The 15,020-nt window shown below is 39.5% G+C and overlaps 1 protein-coding gene across 1 annotated transcript in view; it reads left to right on the top strand.

Annotated features, from left to right (window-relative positions):
• Positions 1–15,020, top strand: part of KAT6A (K(lysine) acetyltransferase 6A) — a 107,644-nt gene that overhangs the window by 77,576 nt on the left and 15,048 nt on the right. Inside the window, exons 8-11 of the mRNA XM_010846445.1 lie at positions 4,084–4,199; positions 10,919–11,060; positions 12,698–12,859; positions 13,896–13,989. Coding sequence (XP_010844747.1) covers positions 4,084–4,199; positions 10,919–11,060; positions 12,698–12,859; positions 13,896–13,989 — 514 coding nt within the window. The remainder of the gene's footprint in view (positions 1–4,083; positions 4,200–10,918; positions 11,061–12,697; positions 12,860–13,895; positions 13,990–15,020) is intronic.

Raw genomic sequence — 15,020 nt, 5'->3', positions numbered from 1 at the left:
TGTTTGGCAAAACATAATCTGAACTGATTTGAGACTATATATATATGTATGCTGCTGCTACGTCGCTTCAGTCATGTCCGACTCTGCGCGACCCCAGAGACGGCAGCCCAGCAGGCTCCCCCGTCCCTGGGACTCTCCAGGCAAGAACACTGGAGTGGGTTGCCATTTCCTTCTCCAGTGCATGAAAGTGAACAGTGAAAGGGAAGTCGCTCAGTCACGTCCGACTCTGCTCAACCCCATAGACTGCAGCCCAGCAGGCTCCTCTGTCCATGGGATTTTCCAGGCAATAGTACTGGAGTGGGGTGCCATTGCCTTCTCCCAAGAACACTGAAATGTATATATATTCTTTGTTGTGTCAGTTGCTCAGGCGTGTCCGCTCTTCGTGACCCCCATGGTCCATGAAATTCTCCAGGCAAGAATACTGGAGTGGTTTGCCATTCCCTTCTCCAGGGGATCTTCCTGACCCAGGGATCAAACTTGGGTCTCCTACATCGCAGACAGATTCTTTACCATATGAGTTACCAGGGAAGCCCAATATATTCTTTAGTTATCCTATGAATATATGAATATTCATATGCTTTGCTGAAGAAATATGAAGGTATCTGATTATGCAGTGTTCTCCCAAACCCTGCTGAGGCTGTTGATTTAAGATACATGTATGTTCTGTAACACTTTTCTAACGAGAAAAGTTCACAATTCCAAAGCACATTCTATTCCAAGCGTTTTGGATAAGAGGCTGTGGATGTGTACTTTGGAAAGCTAAGTTCTAGTTCAAAAAAATTTACAAACTTTTGGAATTCAGAAATTAATTAGTTGAGGGCTCCCCATACGTTCTGTCTCACCTTGTACCTGGTTGGTTCTTTCTGTTTGTGCTTCACTCTTGCTGTTCCTGTGCTGTCCTTCTCCCTCGACTTCTCTGAGCCTTGTTTCTCACCCCACACCCCTCCCCGTCTGTGAAGTGGGCATGTGTTTCCTGCTTTGAGGACTGGATTGTGGGGAATGAAGGAGATGACAGTGCGAGATGCAGGGTCTGCACAGGAGGTACCCCACACATACTGAGGCTCTTTCTTCCCAGTTCATGCTCTCTCCATTTCACAGCTTATGACTTCATTCTTACACATCTCTTTCATCAGGTAACTTTTAATCCTTAAGGAACAGGATTGTTTTTTATTAAAGTTTTCATGGGAAATGTCCCAGTGTCAGAAAGACATATCTTCTCCCACCATTGCACATTCTCGTGCTGATACTAAGGGGAATCCTACCTTCCATTCCCACCTCAAAGTGTCATTCCCACAGGGAATGGAAAAGAAATGTCTGACGGGAGGGGGCAGGGCTGTGTCAACTTCAATTGTAATTTTCCTTTTGTACCAGATCTAGGCTGGGGGTCGGTGTATACAAGGGTGGTCTCTCTCTATTGGATGGAAGTGGAGTTTTTTGCAGAAAAGTAACAACCTTTTCTCCAAAATTGCTGGTAATAAGTTTCATTCTCTAGAATAGGCATATTTAAAGTTACCTCTTTTGATTTAGTCCAATTACTAGTGCATTCAGTGTCCCCTCCCGTATTTTCTTAGGTTGGACAGTCCATTCTGGCCCAGAATGTGTGTTTTGTTTTAGCTGTTTAGGCGTATTCAAATGAGAAGGAAGGCACAGGGTGGCAGCACCCAAGTTAAAAGCTTAAAAAAAACTTATGTGCTCTTGATTTGTTAAATACCTGCTACTTTGGAAAGTTGCATATTTGATGACATCTTGACTGAAATTTAAACATGAAATCAAAGATAACCTTGTAATTCAGACTTGGCAGTTTGGTTTTGGCAAGGCCTGGGTTAACGGGCGGTTGGGCGCACCTGCTCCTTCCTGGCTGCACAGCCTTTGTTGCTTCTGCACGCTGGCTCAGAGGCTCCTTTCGCAAGGGAGCTGGAGGGTGGCCGGCGCGTTTCCTAGTGCAGGAGGCCGAGGGCCCTGAAGGCAGGGAGGTGTGCCGTGCCTCCGGCCTTCCGCAGACCACAGGTGGCGGCGATGTGCAAGCAGTTGTACTGGAGCTGGGTGTCCACCTTCGCGTCAGGCATCCGCCTGGAGGAGCGCGCGGCCGCGAACGGGAAGGCTGTCCAGCCGCAGGTGATGTCGCAGCAGGTGTGTGGCCTCGCCCTGTGTGCGTCCTGTGTGACCCTTGGCCCAGGAGGTTGATTTGGTTTCTGACTGGTTATTCTGATATTTTCTGTATTACTGTTCTTGTTATTTGGAGCTGTGAAGATAGGCTAAAAGGTGCTACTTTGTGAATTACAGTACATGATTCTGGAATGTAGTTTAAAGAACAGTGTGTTTAAAACTTTTGCAAAGCTCTGTTTGGCTTTTGAGAAACAAACAAACAAAATCTTTCTCTAACCCCATCTTGTGTTTTTCTTTTTGATTTTGCTCTTGAAAGAGCCTCAGTGCTCCTTGGTGTCGTAACACAGTTTATCCAACTAACAGATGTTTGTCTTTTGTTTTGAGGTGCCTCAAGGAAGAGGTGAGGTTTCACCTGGCTATGCTCCAACTTGAAACCCGAGATACGTCCCTTGGCCTTTTAGAAAGGGGAGTGGTTAGACAGACCAGAGGGAGTCCTCAGATGAGTTATGGTGAAGAGGCGTTTTCCTTAAATAAATTTATATAAAGAATATAAATTTGATATTATATCTTTTTAGATTTGTTAGAAGTGGGGGTGGGGTGGGGTGTGTGTTTGTCCTGCGCTCCAGCAAGGGACTTTTGGTAATCTCTCAGTGGTTTTTAAAGCATAAAATGGTGAAGGATAATTTTGGTTGTTCCTTTTAAGAATTATTAATACTTGTGTTTGATTAGGCCGAATTCTAGCTCCGTTTTTAAAAACATTAATTCATGTTTATGGAATATCCATGATAATTATACATGGTTATGTATTGTATGTTATATATATAATATACACGGGGACATACCTTCTTTTATTGCTCTTCACTTTATTGTGCTTCACAGATATTGCTTTTAAAAAAAAAAATTGAAGGTTTGTGGCAACTCTGTTGAACAAACCTATCAGAGCCATTTTTCTGAGGTTTGTTCATTTCATGTCTCTGTGTCACATTTTGGTAATTTTTGCAATATTTCAAACTTTTTCATTATTATTGTATTTGTTCTGATGATCTGTTATGGGACTTGCTAAAGGCTCAAATAATGTTTGGCATTTTTCAGTAATAAAATATTTTTAAATTAAGTATGTCCGGTTTTTTTTTTAAGATATAATGCTATTGCAAACTTAATAGACCAGAGTGTAAACATAATTTTTATATGTACTGGGAAACCAAAAATTTGTGTGACGTGCTTTATTGTGATTCTTAGTTTGTTCCTGTGGTCTGGAGCCAAATCCACAGTATCTCTGAGGTATGCCTATACGTGTATACGAATCTTGTTCCACTGGGCACAGGGCAAATCAAATTCCCTGTGAAAAGCTGCTAGGAAGGAAGTTTTAGGAGAAGTGTACAACGGACTGAAGACTCTTACTTGTTTTGGTGTATTCTTTTCGTGTTGTCCTTAGTACCTGCTTTTGCAGACTAGAGGATGCTTGCTTTCTGTGTGCACGCCCCTGTTGAGTAGGTTGTTGCTGCTTCTGTCAGTTGGGGTGCTGTATGTCTGATCTCAGCCTGTGGGCGGCAGGCTCTCCTCCCCATCCCTGACTCCGAATCCCCCTGTGCCACGGTGTCTCTTTAACTACTGAGTCATTAAGGAAGGAGTTTAGTTGAGGATATTCACAGTATTATTAAATATGGAAACTGTAGTGTCACCAACTGCATTTGGTTCTAGGAGATTTATTAGCATATTTAGTTTTCATTTGGTTGCTCGTTTTAAAGAGTAAGACAGTTTATTTCAAAACTCTTTAGCTTGTTCCTGGCTTTTCTAATTCCTTGTGGAATCCTGAGAACAGGACACTTTGATTCAGACGATTTTTTTGTTTTGTTTGTTACCTATCTTAGTATTTTTAATGTACCTAACTTATATAACCAGTGTATTTTCTCACTCCACTCTTAGTGTTTTTAATGTAGCTAACTTATGTAATCAATGTATTTTCTCACTGCACAGAAAGTTGGAGTGACTGGTCCTCCTGACCCACAAGTCCGCTGTCCCTCTGTTATTGAGTTTGGGAAGTATGAAATTCATACCTGGTACTCCTCTCCATATCCTCAAGAATACTCAAGGTATGTTTTGAGAGGCCATTTACCTTTTGTTCTTAGGTTCCTAGAACTCCAGCACTAGAAGTGATCTTGGAGACATTGTTGTAGTCCAGTTCATCTCTTTACATTCAAGAAAACTGGTAGGTTTTAAGTGTCCATAATAGCAGCATACTTTGGCAGCCACTTAGTCTCAGTTGGCTTTATAATTTTTTTTTCTGTAACCTATCCAAAAACTATTACTTAAGATCGGAAATCTGACACATGGTCAGAATGAAAGGGGAACATTTTTTCTTTATGAGAAATTGGCCTTCATATCTCACACCAAAAAAATTTCTTTTAAAGAGAAATTCTTATACTTAACTATAAATAAAGTTTTACTGAGTAGCCTTTTATTTAAATTTTTATAATTTAACAAACTTAGTAAATTGTTTTCCCAGAAATAATTAGCCAAATGGTATAAAATTATATATAAATGGCTTGGGTTTCTAGATATAAAAACTGATCAGTCACCAGCTTTTTGGGATAACGTAGTGAGCTTAATGAAGCCAGATTTGTTTCTTGACTCAACTCTGACATTTATAAGCTATGTAACCTTAGAAATTACCTAGCTACTTGGTACTTCAGTTTCCTCATCTGTGAAACAGAGATAATAATAGTTCTGACCTCAGGAGGTTTATTGTGAACATTAAATGAGTAGAATCATGTAAATCACTTAAAAATTGTGAGTGGTCAGTAACGTCAGTTATTTTTTTCTTTTAGGGTTGAAATTAAAAGAGTTGAAAAATAAGATTCAGTCAAAAAATTAAACACTGGCTTAGCATTTGAAGCAGTCATTAATTCTTTAATCTGGCTTACAAATCTAAGCAGATTAGAAAAGTAGGAGTGAGACCCAGACCTCAGTGACAGAGAGGTAGGGGGAGAAAGCAAAACCCCAGGAATCTGACATACAAGCTTATGAAACACAGTAGCTGAGAGCCATTTATTGTAGGATCAGTTACCTCCAAACTCTGTGTTAGACCTTTAAGGCAATATTATATTTATTTCATGGAAGAATAACAATCTGAGTTTGTTAAAAACATTATATATTATGTATATATGTTAAAAGAGGGAAGGAAATTCCTCAACTACCTACAGAACACAGGTGTTTAGTGCAATGTCTTCCTCAGGAGTTATGGCCAGCCAGGGTATTGTATAATCAAGAACAGCAAAGTTGAAGAATTAATTTCATCATGAAGTTTAAAATAAATCATTACCATTTTAAGTGAGCTCTTTCCCAGCTGTGCAGATCACAAGAGTGCCCCGCCTGGAACAGAAAGCCTGTTCAGCTGTGTGTCCCGCCCAACGGCTGCCATGGGGAGTGCAGCCCCAGGCACCTGCTCTCTTCCTCTCCAGGGCGGGAGGAGGGGCGGAGCTCATTTAGTCAGGAGTAGAGACAGAGGAGATGAGAATGAGGCTGTCAGTTTTAAGATACTAAGTCTGATTAAAAATGTTGCATTTTGCTCTGATGAGTTTGTCCCTCGAATTTGACTTCTTAATCAAGTTTGAGGGAGTTAGTTACCAGTGAAAGAATAAACATTGCCAGCAGAAAAATAAATAACCTAAGAAGTTTAATAGGAATTGTAACAGAAAGCAGCAGCAGAACTGTAACATACATCTAAGTAGAATTTTAGATGTTTTCTGTACTTTTCATTAGTCACCATTGTGAAGGGTTCCCTGAAAATAGCAGATAATATTGTGTAATTTATATGTTTTTTAGTAATTATTTTTTCTATCTATATAGTCTTAATTTTCTTAATTCATTTTCAAAAAAACATGTTTTGTTGAGTTTAGACTTGTTTCACTTCTGAGTTCTTTAAACTTGAGTTGACTATAATGTTTAGAGATCACGTGCTTTCTAAATAATAAACCTATATTTTTACTTTGTTAATGACTATTCTCTGCTAAATTACTTCTAAATTATTTTCTTATTAATAAAAGTTCTAAACACTTTAAAAAATTTCCGAGTCCTAAAGCAAAACAAAGAAGAGGAGCAAAAACAAAGAGGAGATCGTAAAAGGAAAAATTATTTGGGAAGTGGGATTACGTATTATCTCCCATAATATTCAGATATTTGTGTGTGTGGTATATGTTAAGTAGTCTTGCGTCCATGATTTTTAAAAAACAAAATGAAACAACAGCAATGAAGCAGCTTCATTTGGAGCAGTATGATTAAGTCTCAGACGTTGAAGAATATAAAGCAGAGGTTGTAACCTGAGGTTTCCCCTGCAGGGCGATGTGATGCTCACACATGGCAGATGGGTCCATAGAGGGCCCGACTCTGCCTGTAAGGACGTGACGCAAATAGGCTGAAGGCAAGAGGAACTGTGGTCACGGAATGTTCTCTACTCCTGAGCTGCTTAGGGCTTTAGCTTCTTAATAACCTCTTTGCTACAAGTTCGTATTAAGATAAGATCCCAAAAAGGCATATTCTCACATATTTGAGTAGTTTGGGAACCTTGCTCTACCTTTTGATCCTGTTCCTGACTTGACTTGATGCTTAGATTATGTACAACCCCAATTACTAAGGAACAGCATCCTCTAAGTCTTTAAATGACCATTAAATGATGAAATAAAATGGATGAAAGGAGAATAAAAATATTCATAGTATTAATCATAAATAATAGCCATAGTTACCATTCACTGAGCTTACTCAGTGACTAAACATCTCTGGAATAATTCTGTGAGGTGGATATTGCTATCTTTGTTCTCACAGGCCAGGGCCCAGCAAACATATTCAAGACCACACAGTTTCTAAATGGGAGAACCAGGATTTAATCCCACTTTTCTCTTACCATATAGCTATAACTTTTAGCCACTGTACATGACTACTCCATATAGCATTGATAACTAGATTGATCTCAGATGGCTTGTACCATAATCTTTGACTTAAGGAGTATTTGGTGTAATTTCTATTGTATTAAAATTTTACTATTGACATATTATAAAAGCTGCACAAACTGCTGCTATCTTGGGCAATGTTCTAAAGCCACAATAGGAAGAATATTTGCATTATCATAGAAGTAAGGGAACCAATACAGCTGTAGCCCAATCCTGACTTCAGAGATTGTGGTATCCATGTAATGGGTGACTTTAAAATAAATGTCAAGTGTGGGGGCTGTACCCCCATGATGGAGCTAGTCAGAGTGACCATATGCGTCCTCGATAGTCCAGGCCTAGGTGCTGTCAAGGAGAAGGCAGAAAGCAGTACTCAGCAGTGTTCTTTAGGTTGGGGAGTGTTCCTGATTTCAGTAACTGCACTTCATTTCATGTGATCTGATGTTTTTCCTATTTGATATATTTTTTCAATGAGAGAACTGCAGCCATTTGTACTATTACTAGAAAAGATATTTGATCTTTTCTAGAGTTGTATTGAATGATTCCCATTAGACTAACAGTGTCATCCCAGTAGTCTTGATTTTAATAAAGTCAAAGGCTTTAAAATACAAAGGATCATAAGAGACTATGACAAATAGCTGTATGTCAATCAGATGGACAACCCAGAAGAAATGGAGAAGTTCCTAGAAATGAACAATCTTCCAAGGCTGAAGCAGGAAGAAATAGAAGATGTGAAAAGACCAATTACCAGTAATGACATGGAATCAGTACTAGAACGGCTATCAGCAGACAAAGCTTCAAGAGCAGATGGCTTTATAGGTGAATTCTACCAAACATTTAGTGAAGTGGTAGCGCCTGTCTTTTCTCAAACTATTCCAAAACATTGCAGAGGAAATAGTGCTCCCGAACTCATTGTGTGAGGCAAGCATCTCCTTGATTCTAAAACAAGATAAAGATACCACAAGAAAAGAAAATTATAGGCCAGTATCACTGATGAACATAGATACAAAAATCCTTAACAAAATGCTACCAAACCAATGCAATAATGTGTTAAATGCAACAGTGTATTAAAATGATCATAAGCAATGATTATAAATAATAGTCAAGTGAGATTTATCATGGGGATTCAAAGATTCTTCAGTATCTGCAAATCAATCACTGTGATACAACACACTGAAGAACAGAATTAACAAATTGAAGGTCACACTAAAAATAGTGTGACCATCTCAGTAGATGCACGGAAAGCTTTTGACAACATTCAGCATTCATGTGATAGAAACTCTCCAGAAAGGGAGCGTAGAGAGAACACACATAATAACGGCACGTATGACAAGCCCACAGCTAATTTCACACTCAGTTGTGAAAAGCCCAAAGAATTTCGTCTCAGGTCAGGAACAAGACAAGGAGCAAGACCACTTTAATTCAACATAGGTTGGAAGTCCTGGCTACCTCAGTCAGACAAGAAAAAGAAATAAAGAATCCAGATTGGACAGGAAAAAGTAAAATGGTCACTGTTTGCAGACAATATGACACTATACATAGAAAAGTCCTAAAGAAGCCACAAAAAACGTTTGGAGCTCACTGATGAATTTGGTAAAGTTGGCAGGATACAGAATTAATATGCAGAAATCTGTTGCATTTCTATACCCTGACAGTGAACTGTCAGAAAGTAAGGAAATAGTCTCATTTACCATTGCATCAAAAAGAATAAAATGCCTGGGAATAAACCTGCCTAAGGAAGTAAAAGATCTGTACTCAGAAAACTGTAGGACACTGATGAAAGAAACTGAAGATGACGGAGACAAATGGAAAGATACATTATGTTTATAGATTGGAAACCTTACTGTTAAAAACGACAGATACCATGCAAAGCAATCTACTCATTATGTGCAATTCCTGTCAAATTACTCAGGGCATTTTTCATAGAACTAGGACAAAAATTTTTTAATTTGTATAGAAATGCAAAAGACCCTGAATGGCCAAAGCAATCTTGAGAAAGTAAAACAGAGCTGGAGGGTTGACTTCAGACTGTATTACAAAGCTACAGTAATCAAAAAGTGTGGTCCTGGCACAAACACACACACACAGAGATCAATGAAACATAATAGCCCAGAAATAAACCTGCCTCTTATGGTCAGTCTGTGATGGAGAAAGCAAGAATGTACAGTGGGAAAAAGTCGGATTCTTCAGTAAATGATATTGGGACGATCGGACAGTTGCATGTAACAGAATGAAACTGGACAGTTTTCTCAAATCATGTAAAAAATAAACTCAGGATGGTTTAAAGTCCTAAAGATAAGACCTGAAGCCATAAAAGTCCTAAAAGAAAATATAGCTGGAATACTCTTTGATATAAATTGGAGCAGGTTTTTTAATCTGTCTCCTAAAGCAAAGGAAACAAAAGCAAAAGTAAATGGAGCCTAATTAAACTTAAACCTTTTGTACTGCGGGGGACCATTGACAAAACGCAAAGACAGCCTCCTGAACGGAGAAAATGCTTGCAAAGGATATGATCAATAAGGGATTAATACCCAAAATATAGAAACAGAGGTGTTTTGTTTTTCCAATTTCCTTCAGCCTCAGTACGTATTTATATGAGAGAAGATATATTTGGATTATATTTCTTGTCATTGTATCACCCAGTATTTTTGTATGTACAGTTTTTGTTATAGTATCAGATCTTAGCATGCTTACCAGTTTTGGACACAATTCAGGGTACAGGAGAGCCTCTGTGCTGAGGATACATGGGATATGTGTTTATCAGAGAGAGCCATGCAGTCTTCTCAGTCCAGACTAAAATACTTACAGAAGCCACTGGCGTTTAGGTTATGTTCCTTCTGTGGCTTTTTCAGTGGTGAAGAATCTGTCTGCATTGCAGGAGAGGCAGGAGACTCGGGTTAGATCCCTGAGTTGGGAAAATGCCCTGGAGGAGGAAGTGGCAGCCCACTCCAGTATTCTTCCCAGGATAACCCCATGGACAGAGGAGCCTGGTGGGCTGTGGCCATCAGGTCTCAAAGAGTCAGAAATGGCTGAGCACACGTGCACACTTTATTGCCTGGCTCCTTATCACAGAGACTGTGTAAGGGAGAAGTCCTACTGCTAAAAAGCAAGTGTATTGAAAAATATAAATTATTATATAAAAAGTAACAATATAGATGAAGAAATAATTAGAAATTTTATTTCAGTCATTGAAAATAGACCTTTGAGGTGCAGGATTTAATGTCATATTTGACTGGAGAGAAAGCCAGAATTTCGGAGCAGAAGGAAGGAGGTAGTGTAGCATGTCCTAACTTGAAAAAACGTTTTCCATATTACAGTTTTATACTTAAAAATATGTACAGAATCTGCTTTTACAGTCCCCACTATATGTCCATCATGCTCAGCCTCTGTACCTGGTGTACCTGGCACAGGGCCTGACAGTATTCAGTCCGTGTTCATTTTCTGAAAGTAATGAGTGAGTGATCTGATAAAGGAAGAAAGACTGTACAGCTTAACAAAGTCTTCACTTTCTGGTGTGTTCCCAAGGTAGACTTTACTTTTTTTACTTACTGGAGATTATCAAGGAGGAGAGAAGGTGAGATTTTCATGGCTTTCTGGTGGGTAACTTTAAAAGACAACCAAGATTAGTTTACTAGGAAGATCCCTGGATTGTGTGAATTGATTTCCCACCCCTGCCCTCTTGCTATCGATTAGTTGGATCCTATTATCCAGATTAGTTTTATCTTTGATTTTTGTGTTTCCTTTTTTAAAAATTTGATTAATGGGGATAATGATACATTCCTTACCTTTTTACCTGGGTAGTAATGAGTAAGAATAAGAGTGGAAGTTTAAAGTCTTACATAAAGTTTGTGTAATTGTTTTTTTTACAGGCTGCCTAAATTATATCTCTGTGAATTCTGTCTAAAATATATGAAAAGTAGAACTATTCTGCAGCAGCATATGAAGAAGTGTGGTTGGTTCCATCCTCCTGCTAATGAGATTTATAGAAAGAATAACATTTCTGTTTTTGAGGTAAAGTAGAAGATGTTTAGTAGTTGTCTTCCTATCCGTTTCAAATACAGCCCCCCACCACCACCCAACCCTCCACCCCCCCACCTCCCTCCCCCCCACCCCCCGCCCGCCGCTGCCCATGCTTTATCTGATTGCACAGCTTGATTTGTTTTGGAAATGTTTTACTATGGTTCACTCACTATGGAGTCAGTAGTTCAGCTCTATAGGGGAGAATCAGAATTAGGTCAGTCTAAGTGGTACCAGTTCACAAACTTGGTCTCTGAATAAACTATTTTGTATTTCATTGAATCAAAGACATCAGTTGTAACATATTTTACGTTCCACTCAGAAGGTAAAAATACTGAAAATTATGATATATATGACTCCATTTGATTTTTTAATGCCAACAGATTTTACTTTTGTATGGATGTGATAAGATTGTGTCTTAGACTCTATGAAATGTGGCACTTCACAGATTTCTACTGCTCTGTTTAAAGGAATATTGTGTAGAGGTATATATGTAACAGCTGTAGTAAATCCTAGTAATATTTCCTGACTTCATCGTGATTGTTTGACTTAGGCTACATCTGTGATTCTGTGTTGTTAATAGCGGTTTTTAAGTTCTTGATCTCAGTTCCGGTCTGATTGCCCAGCTACTAACTGAGTACGTACCATGTGCTCAGTTCTGTTAATTCCAATGATGATAGACTTTCAGGTTGTCAGGATCTGCTCCATCTCTCACTTTCTTAATCTTCCCAGAGCTTTTATTTTAGGTGAGGAATAGAGGAGCTCTTGACCTTTAAGGGAGGGAAAAGGTGTTTTGTACATTTAACTGCTAAAGAAGTGGCAGTCTTTTTTTTGTGTGTGGCCACACAATGTGGCTTCTGGGATCTTAGTTCCCCAGCCTGGTTGAACCCCAGACCCTCAGCAGTGAAAGTACAGAGTGCTAACCTCTGGACTGTCACGGAGTTTGCAGAAGTTGCAGTCTTAAAATGTCAGTGTCTTTGGGTCTGATGTAAGCGGGCATAGAGGAGCGCACGCTGCAGGGGTGCTGGGACCAGACAGCCTCGCGCTCCTGATCCGGCCAACCAGAGCCCTCGAAATACCTCACTTGCCAGGTTGCCGCCCAGGGAACCTGCTCCTTGCTTTTGACAAAAGATAATAATCCCTCAAGGAGCTTTATTTAGGGGGAAACCTCATTTTGGCAGTCTGATTACATTGCTTCTGGCTGCTGGCACAAGTTAAACTGTTGTTTTACTTTGTTCTGCTTAACAGATGTATTTTAGAAGAGGTTACATTTAGATCTTTTGTTGAATTAAATACTGTAAAAAATGCATCAGATCAGCTTGCCATCTGAAGGATTCCTGTAGTCAGTCTTTTTGTAAAAGCAAACGCTGTTTTGAAAATGGCCATCACCTCCTTGTCTAGCCTTTTTTTGTGCTTTGTTGAAGTGCAGTGTTTTGTGTATTTAGTTGTCTTAAAGTAGCAGACACTGTACTCTGCCATTTCAAGGGACAGCTTCCAGATCCATTCTGTTCTGAGAGTTGCCAGCTCCTCCTGGGCTGGACTGTGGGTACTCACAGGCACTCTTTGCTGACGTGTGTTATTCTAGAATTAGAGACACCTCGCTGACCGTTTTGTCTGTTTTTTTCCTCTAGGTTGATGGGAATGTGAGTACCATTTATTGTCAGAACCTGTGTCTCTTGGCAAAGTTGTTTCTTGACCACAAAACACTCTATTATGACGTGGAGCCATTTCTTTTTTATGTTCTAACCCAGAATGATGTCAAGGGCTGCCACCTTGTTGGCTACTTTTCTAAAGTAAGTATAGCAGCTGAAGTTTGTCTTGAATTCATATGGAAATACGAAACAGCTTTTGGTTGTCCCTAGGAGGCAGTACAGGGCGCACCCTTCTGGGTGCCGTGTGGCTTTCTGGAAAGGGAAGCAGGAGGACCGCCGAGACACTTAGCAGGTGCCAGCAGGTGCCTAGTAACGTTCAGAGGGCTGTTCTCTGCTGGGAACATAAAACTGCTGCTCACACCCCAGAGGGAAAGCTTTGCCATGGCTTCTACTCCCATGGTGATGATAGGCAGAACTTGTGAAATAAACAGAGTCATTACCTGAGTTCTTTCTCTGTTTAAATCTTCTCTTCCCAATTTGAATTTTAGGCATAGAAGTAAGAATTTTTAAGAAGCCATTTTTTATTAAAGGATACTTTCTCTCCTTCAATTTTCCATTCTCTTGGAGAGAAAAAAAAGTTTCTTCTGTTGTCAGACAACATAAAAGATGCAGTTTTATTTAAGAAAGCCCATGATAAAATCTAACTATATAAAAATAGTTAAGTGAAAAGCCCTAGTTGTTAGTAGGCCGTTTCAGTAGTTCAGTATAATTTAAAATATATTGCTTTGATTTATAGAGGTGTATTTATACCCACCGTATGTAGCGCCAAAGCAGGAGCTACAATAAAAGGAACTTGGAAGTCGGTGATGAACTGTCCCACTTCTAGGGGCCACATTGACGGCAGCGTTTGTAGCTTGTAGCGTTTGCAGATGGTCAGGACTGGGATTCCTCTGCTCATCTCAGGCGCTGACATACTGTTTTCAAGTTGCAGGTGGTGTTGGGTGGCGTCACTTTGGTTTATGTTTTTCCCTGGGGATGGTTGCTTTGTGGAGAGTGCCAGGGGCTTAACACTGTCCTCCCCCTCTCAGAGGGGTATTTTTTTCTTGATGTGCATTGCTAATCCCAAAGGACCAGGGCTGTGGTTTTGACTGTTAATCTTTGTTTCTTAAAAATTAACATTAGTGTTTAGTCTTAGCAGCCTGTTGTTTTAAAACTAGGCTTTTGTTTTTTCTACCAGGAAAAGCACTGTCAACAGAAATATAACGTTTCCTGTATAATGATTCTTCCCCAGTACCAACGCAAGGGCTATGGGAGGTTTCTCATCGATTTCAGTAAGGATTATAGTAACGTAACTGCTCATTGTATCTTCTTGTGGACTTTCTTTTGGTTGGACATGAAGTATTTTTAAATTGCTAATATTAGATATGAGTTTCTATGTGATTTATAGCAAATAGTTTTAATTTGCAGCTATTAATTTACAGTGGAACTTAGTTTTATTTTATGCAATAATTCTGTCTCACAATATGAAAAAGCGTAGAACTACTTAAATTAGCACTAATAAAGAAGTGCAGCACCTCCCCTATTTTTCTTACCCAGTTATCTGAGAAATGTGTGCAGCACGGTTTAGTTACAGGCTTTACCTAGTGATTCAAAATATGCGATGCACCTTTAAAAATGATAGAAGTAAATGATAGGGTAGATAATGTAATTTGAGTTAAAAATTGAAAGCTAACTGTTCTAAAAAGGTCATGTGGAACTTGCATTTTGTTTTATACATTGATAATCTTGCTTTGAAAGTAAATGTGTATTTGAGGTAAATTTTCTATTGATTGCTGGAGAAGGAAATGGTAACCCACTCCAGTATTATTGCCTAGAAAATTCTGTGGACAGAGGAGCCTGGCTGGCTACAGTCCAAGCAGTCGCAAAGAGTCAGACACGACTGAGCACACATGCCTTCTATTGATTATGAAATAGTGTTATTTGAGGGAATATCTTCCCTCAGATATTCGCTCAAAATAGTAATATTTAAAGGAATACTTTCAGAAGTAATGGTTAAAAGGACTCTGAGAGGCAGTTCTTCTAAATATCAGATGGTTACATTTCTAGTGTTAATTCTCTCACATGGACCAGTGAACCTTACTCTACTTAGCCTTAGACTGTGTCCCTGCTGCTGCTGCTAAGTCGCTTCAGTTGTGTCTGACTCTGCGACCCCATAGACAGCAGCCCACCAGGCTCCCCCGTCCCTGGGATTCTCCAGGCAAGAACACTGGAGTGGGTTGACATTTCCTTCTCCAATGCATGAAAGTGAAAAGTGAAAGGGAAGTCGCTCAGTCGTGTCCAACTCCTAGCGACCCCATGGACT

Source organism: Bison bison, unplaced genomic scaffold, assembly GCF_000754665.1.
Source record: "Bison bison bison isolate TAMUID 2011002044 unplaced genomic scaffold, Bison_UMD1.0 scf7180017864236, whole genome shotgun sequence".
In the NCBI taxonomy this organism is placed as follows: domain Eukaryota; kingdom Metazoa; phylum Chordata; class Mammalia; order Artiodactyla; family Bovidae; genus Bison; species Bison bison.
Note: the sequence above shows the minus strand (reverse complement) of the source record. Positions and strands in the feature narration are given on the sequence as shown.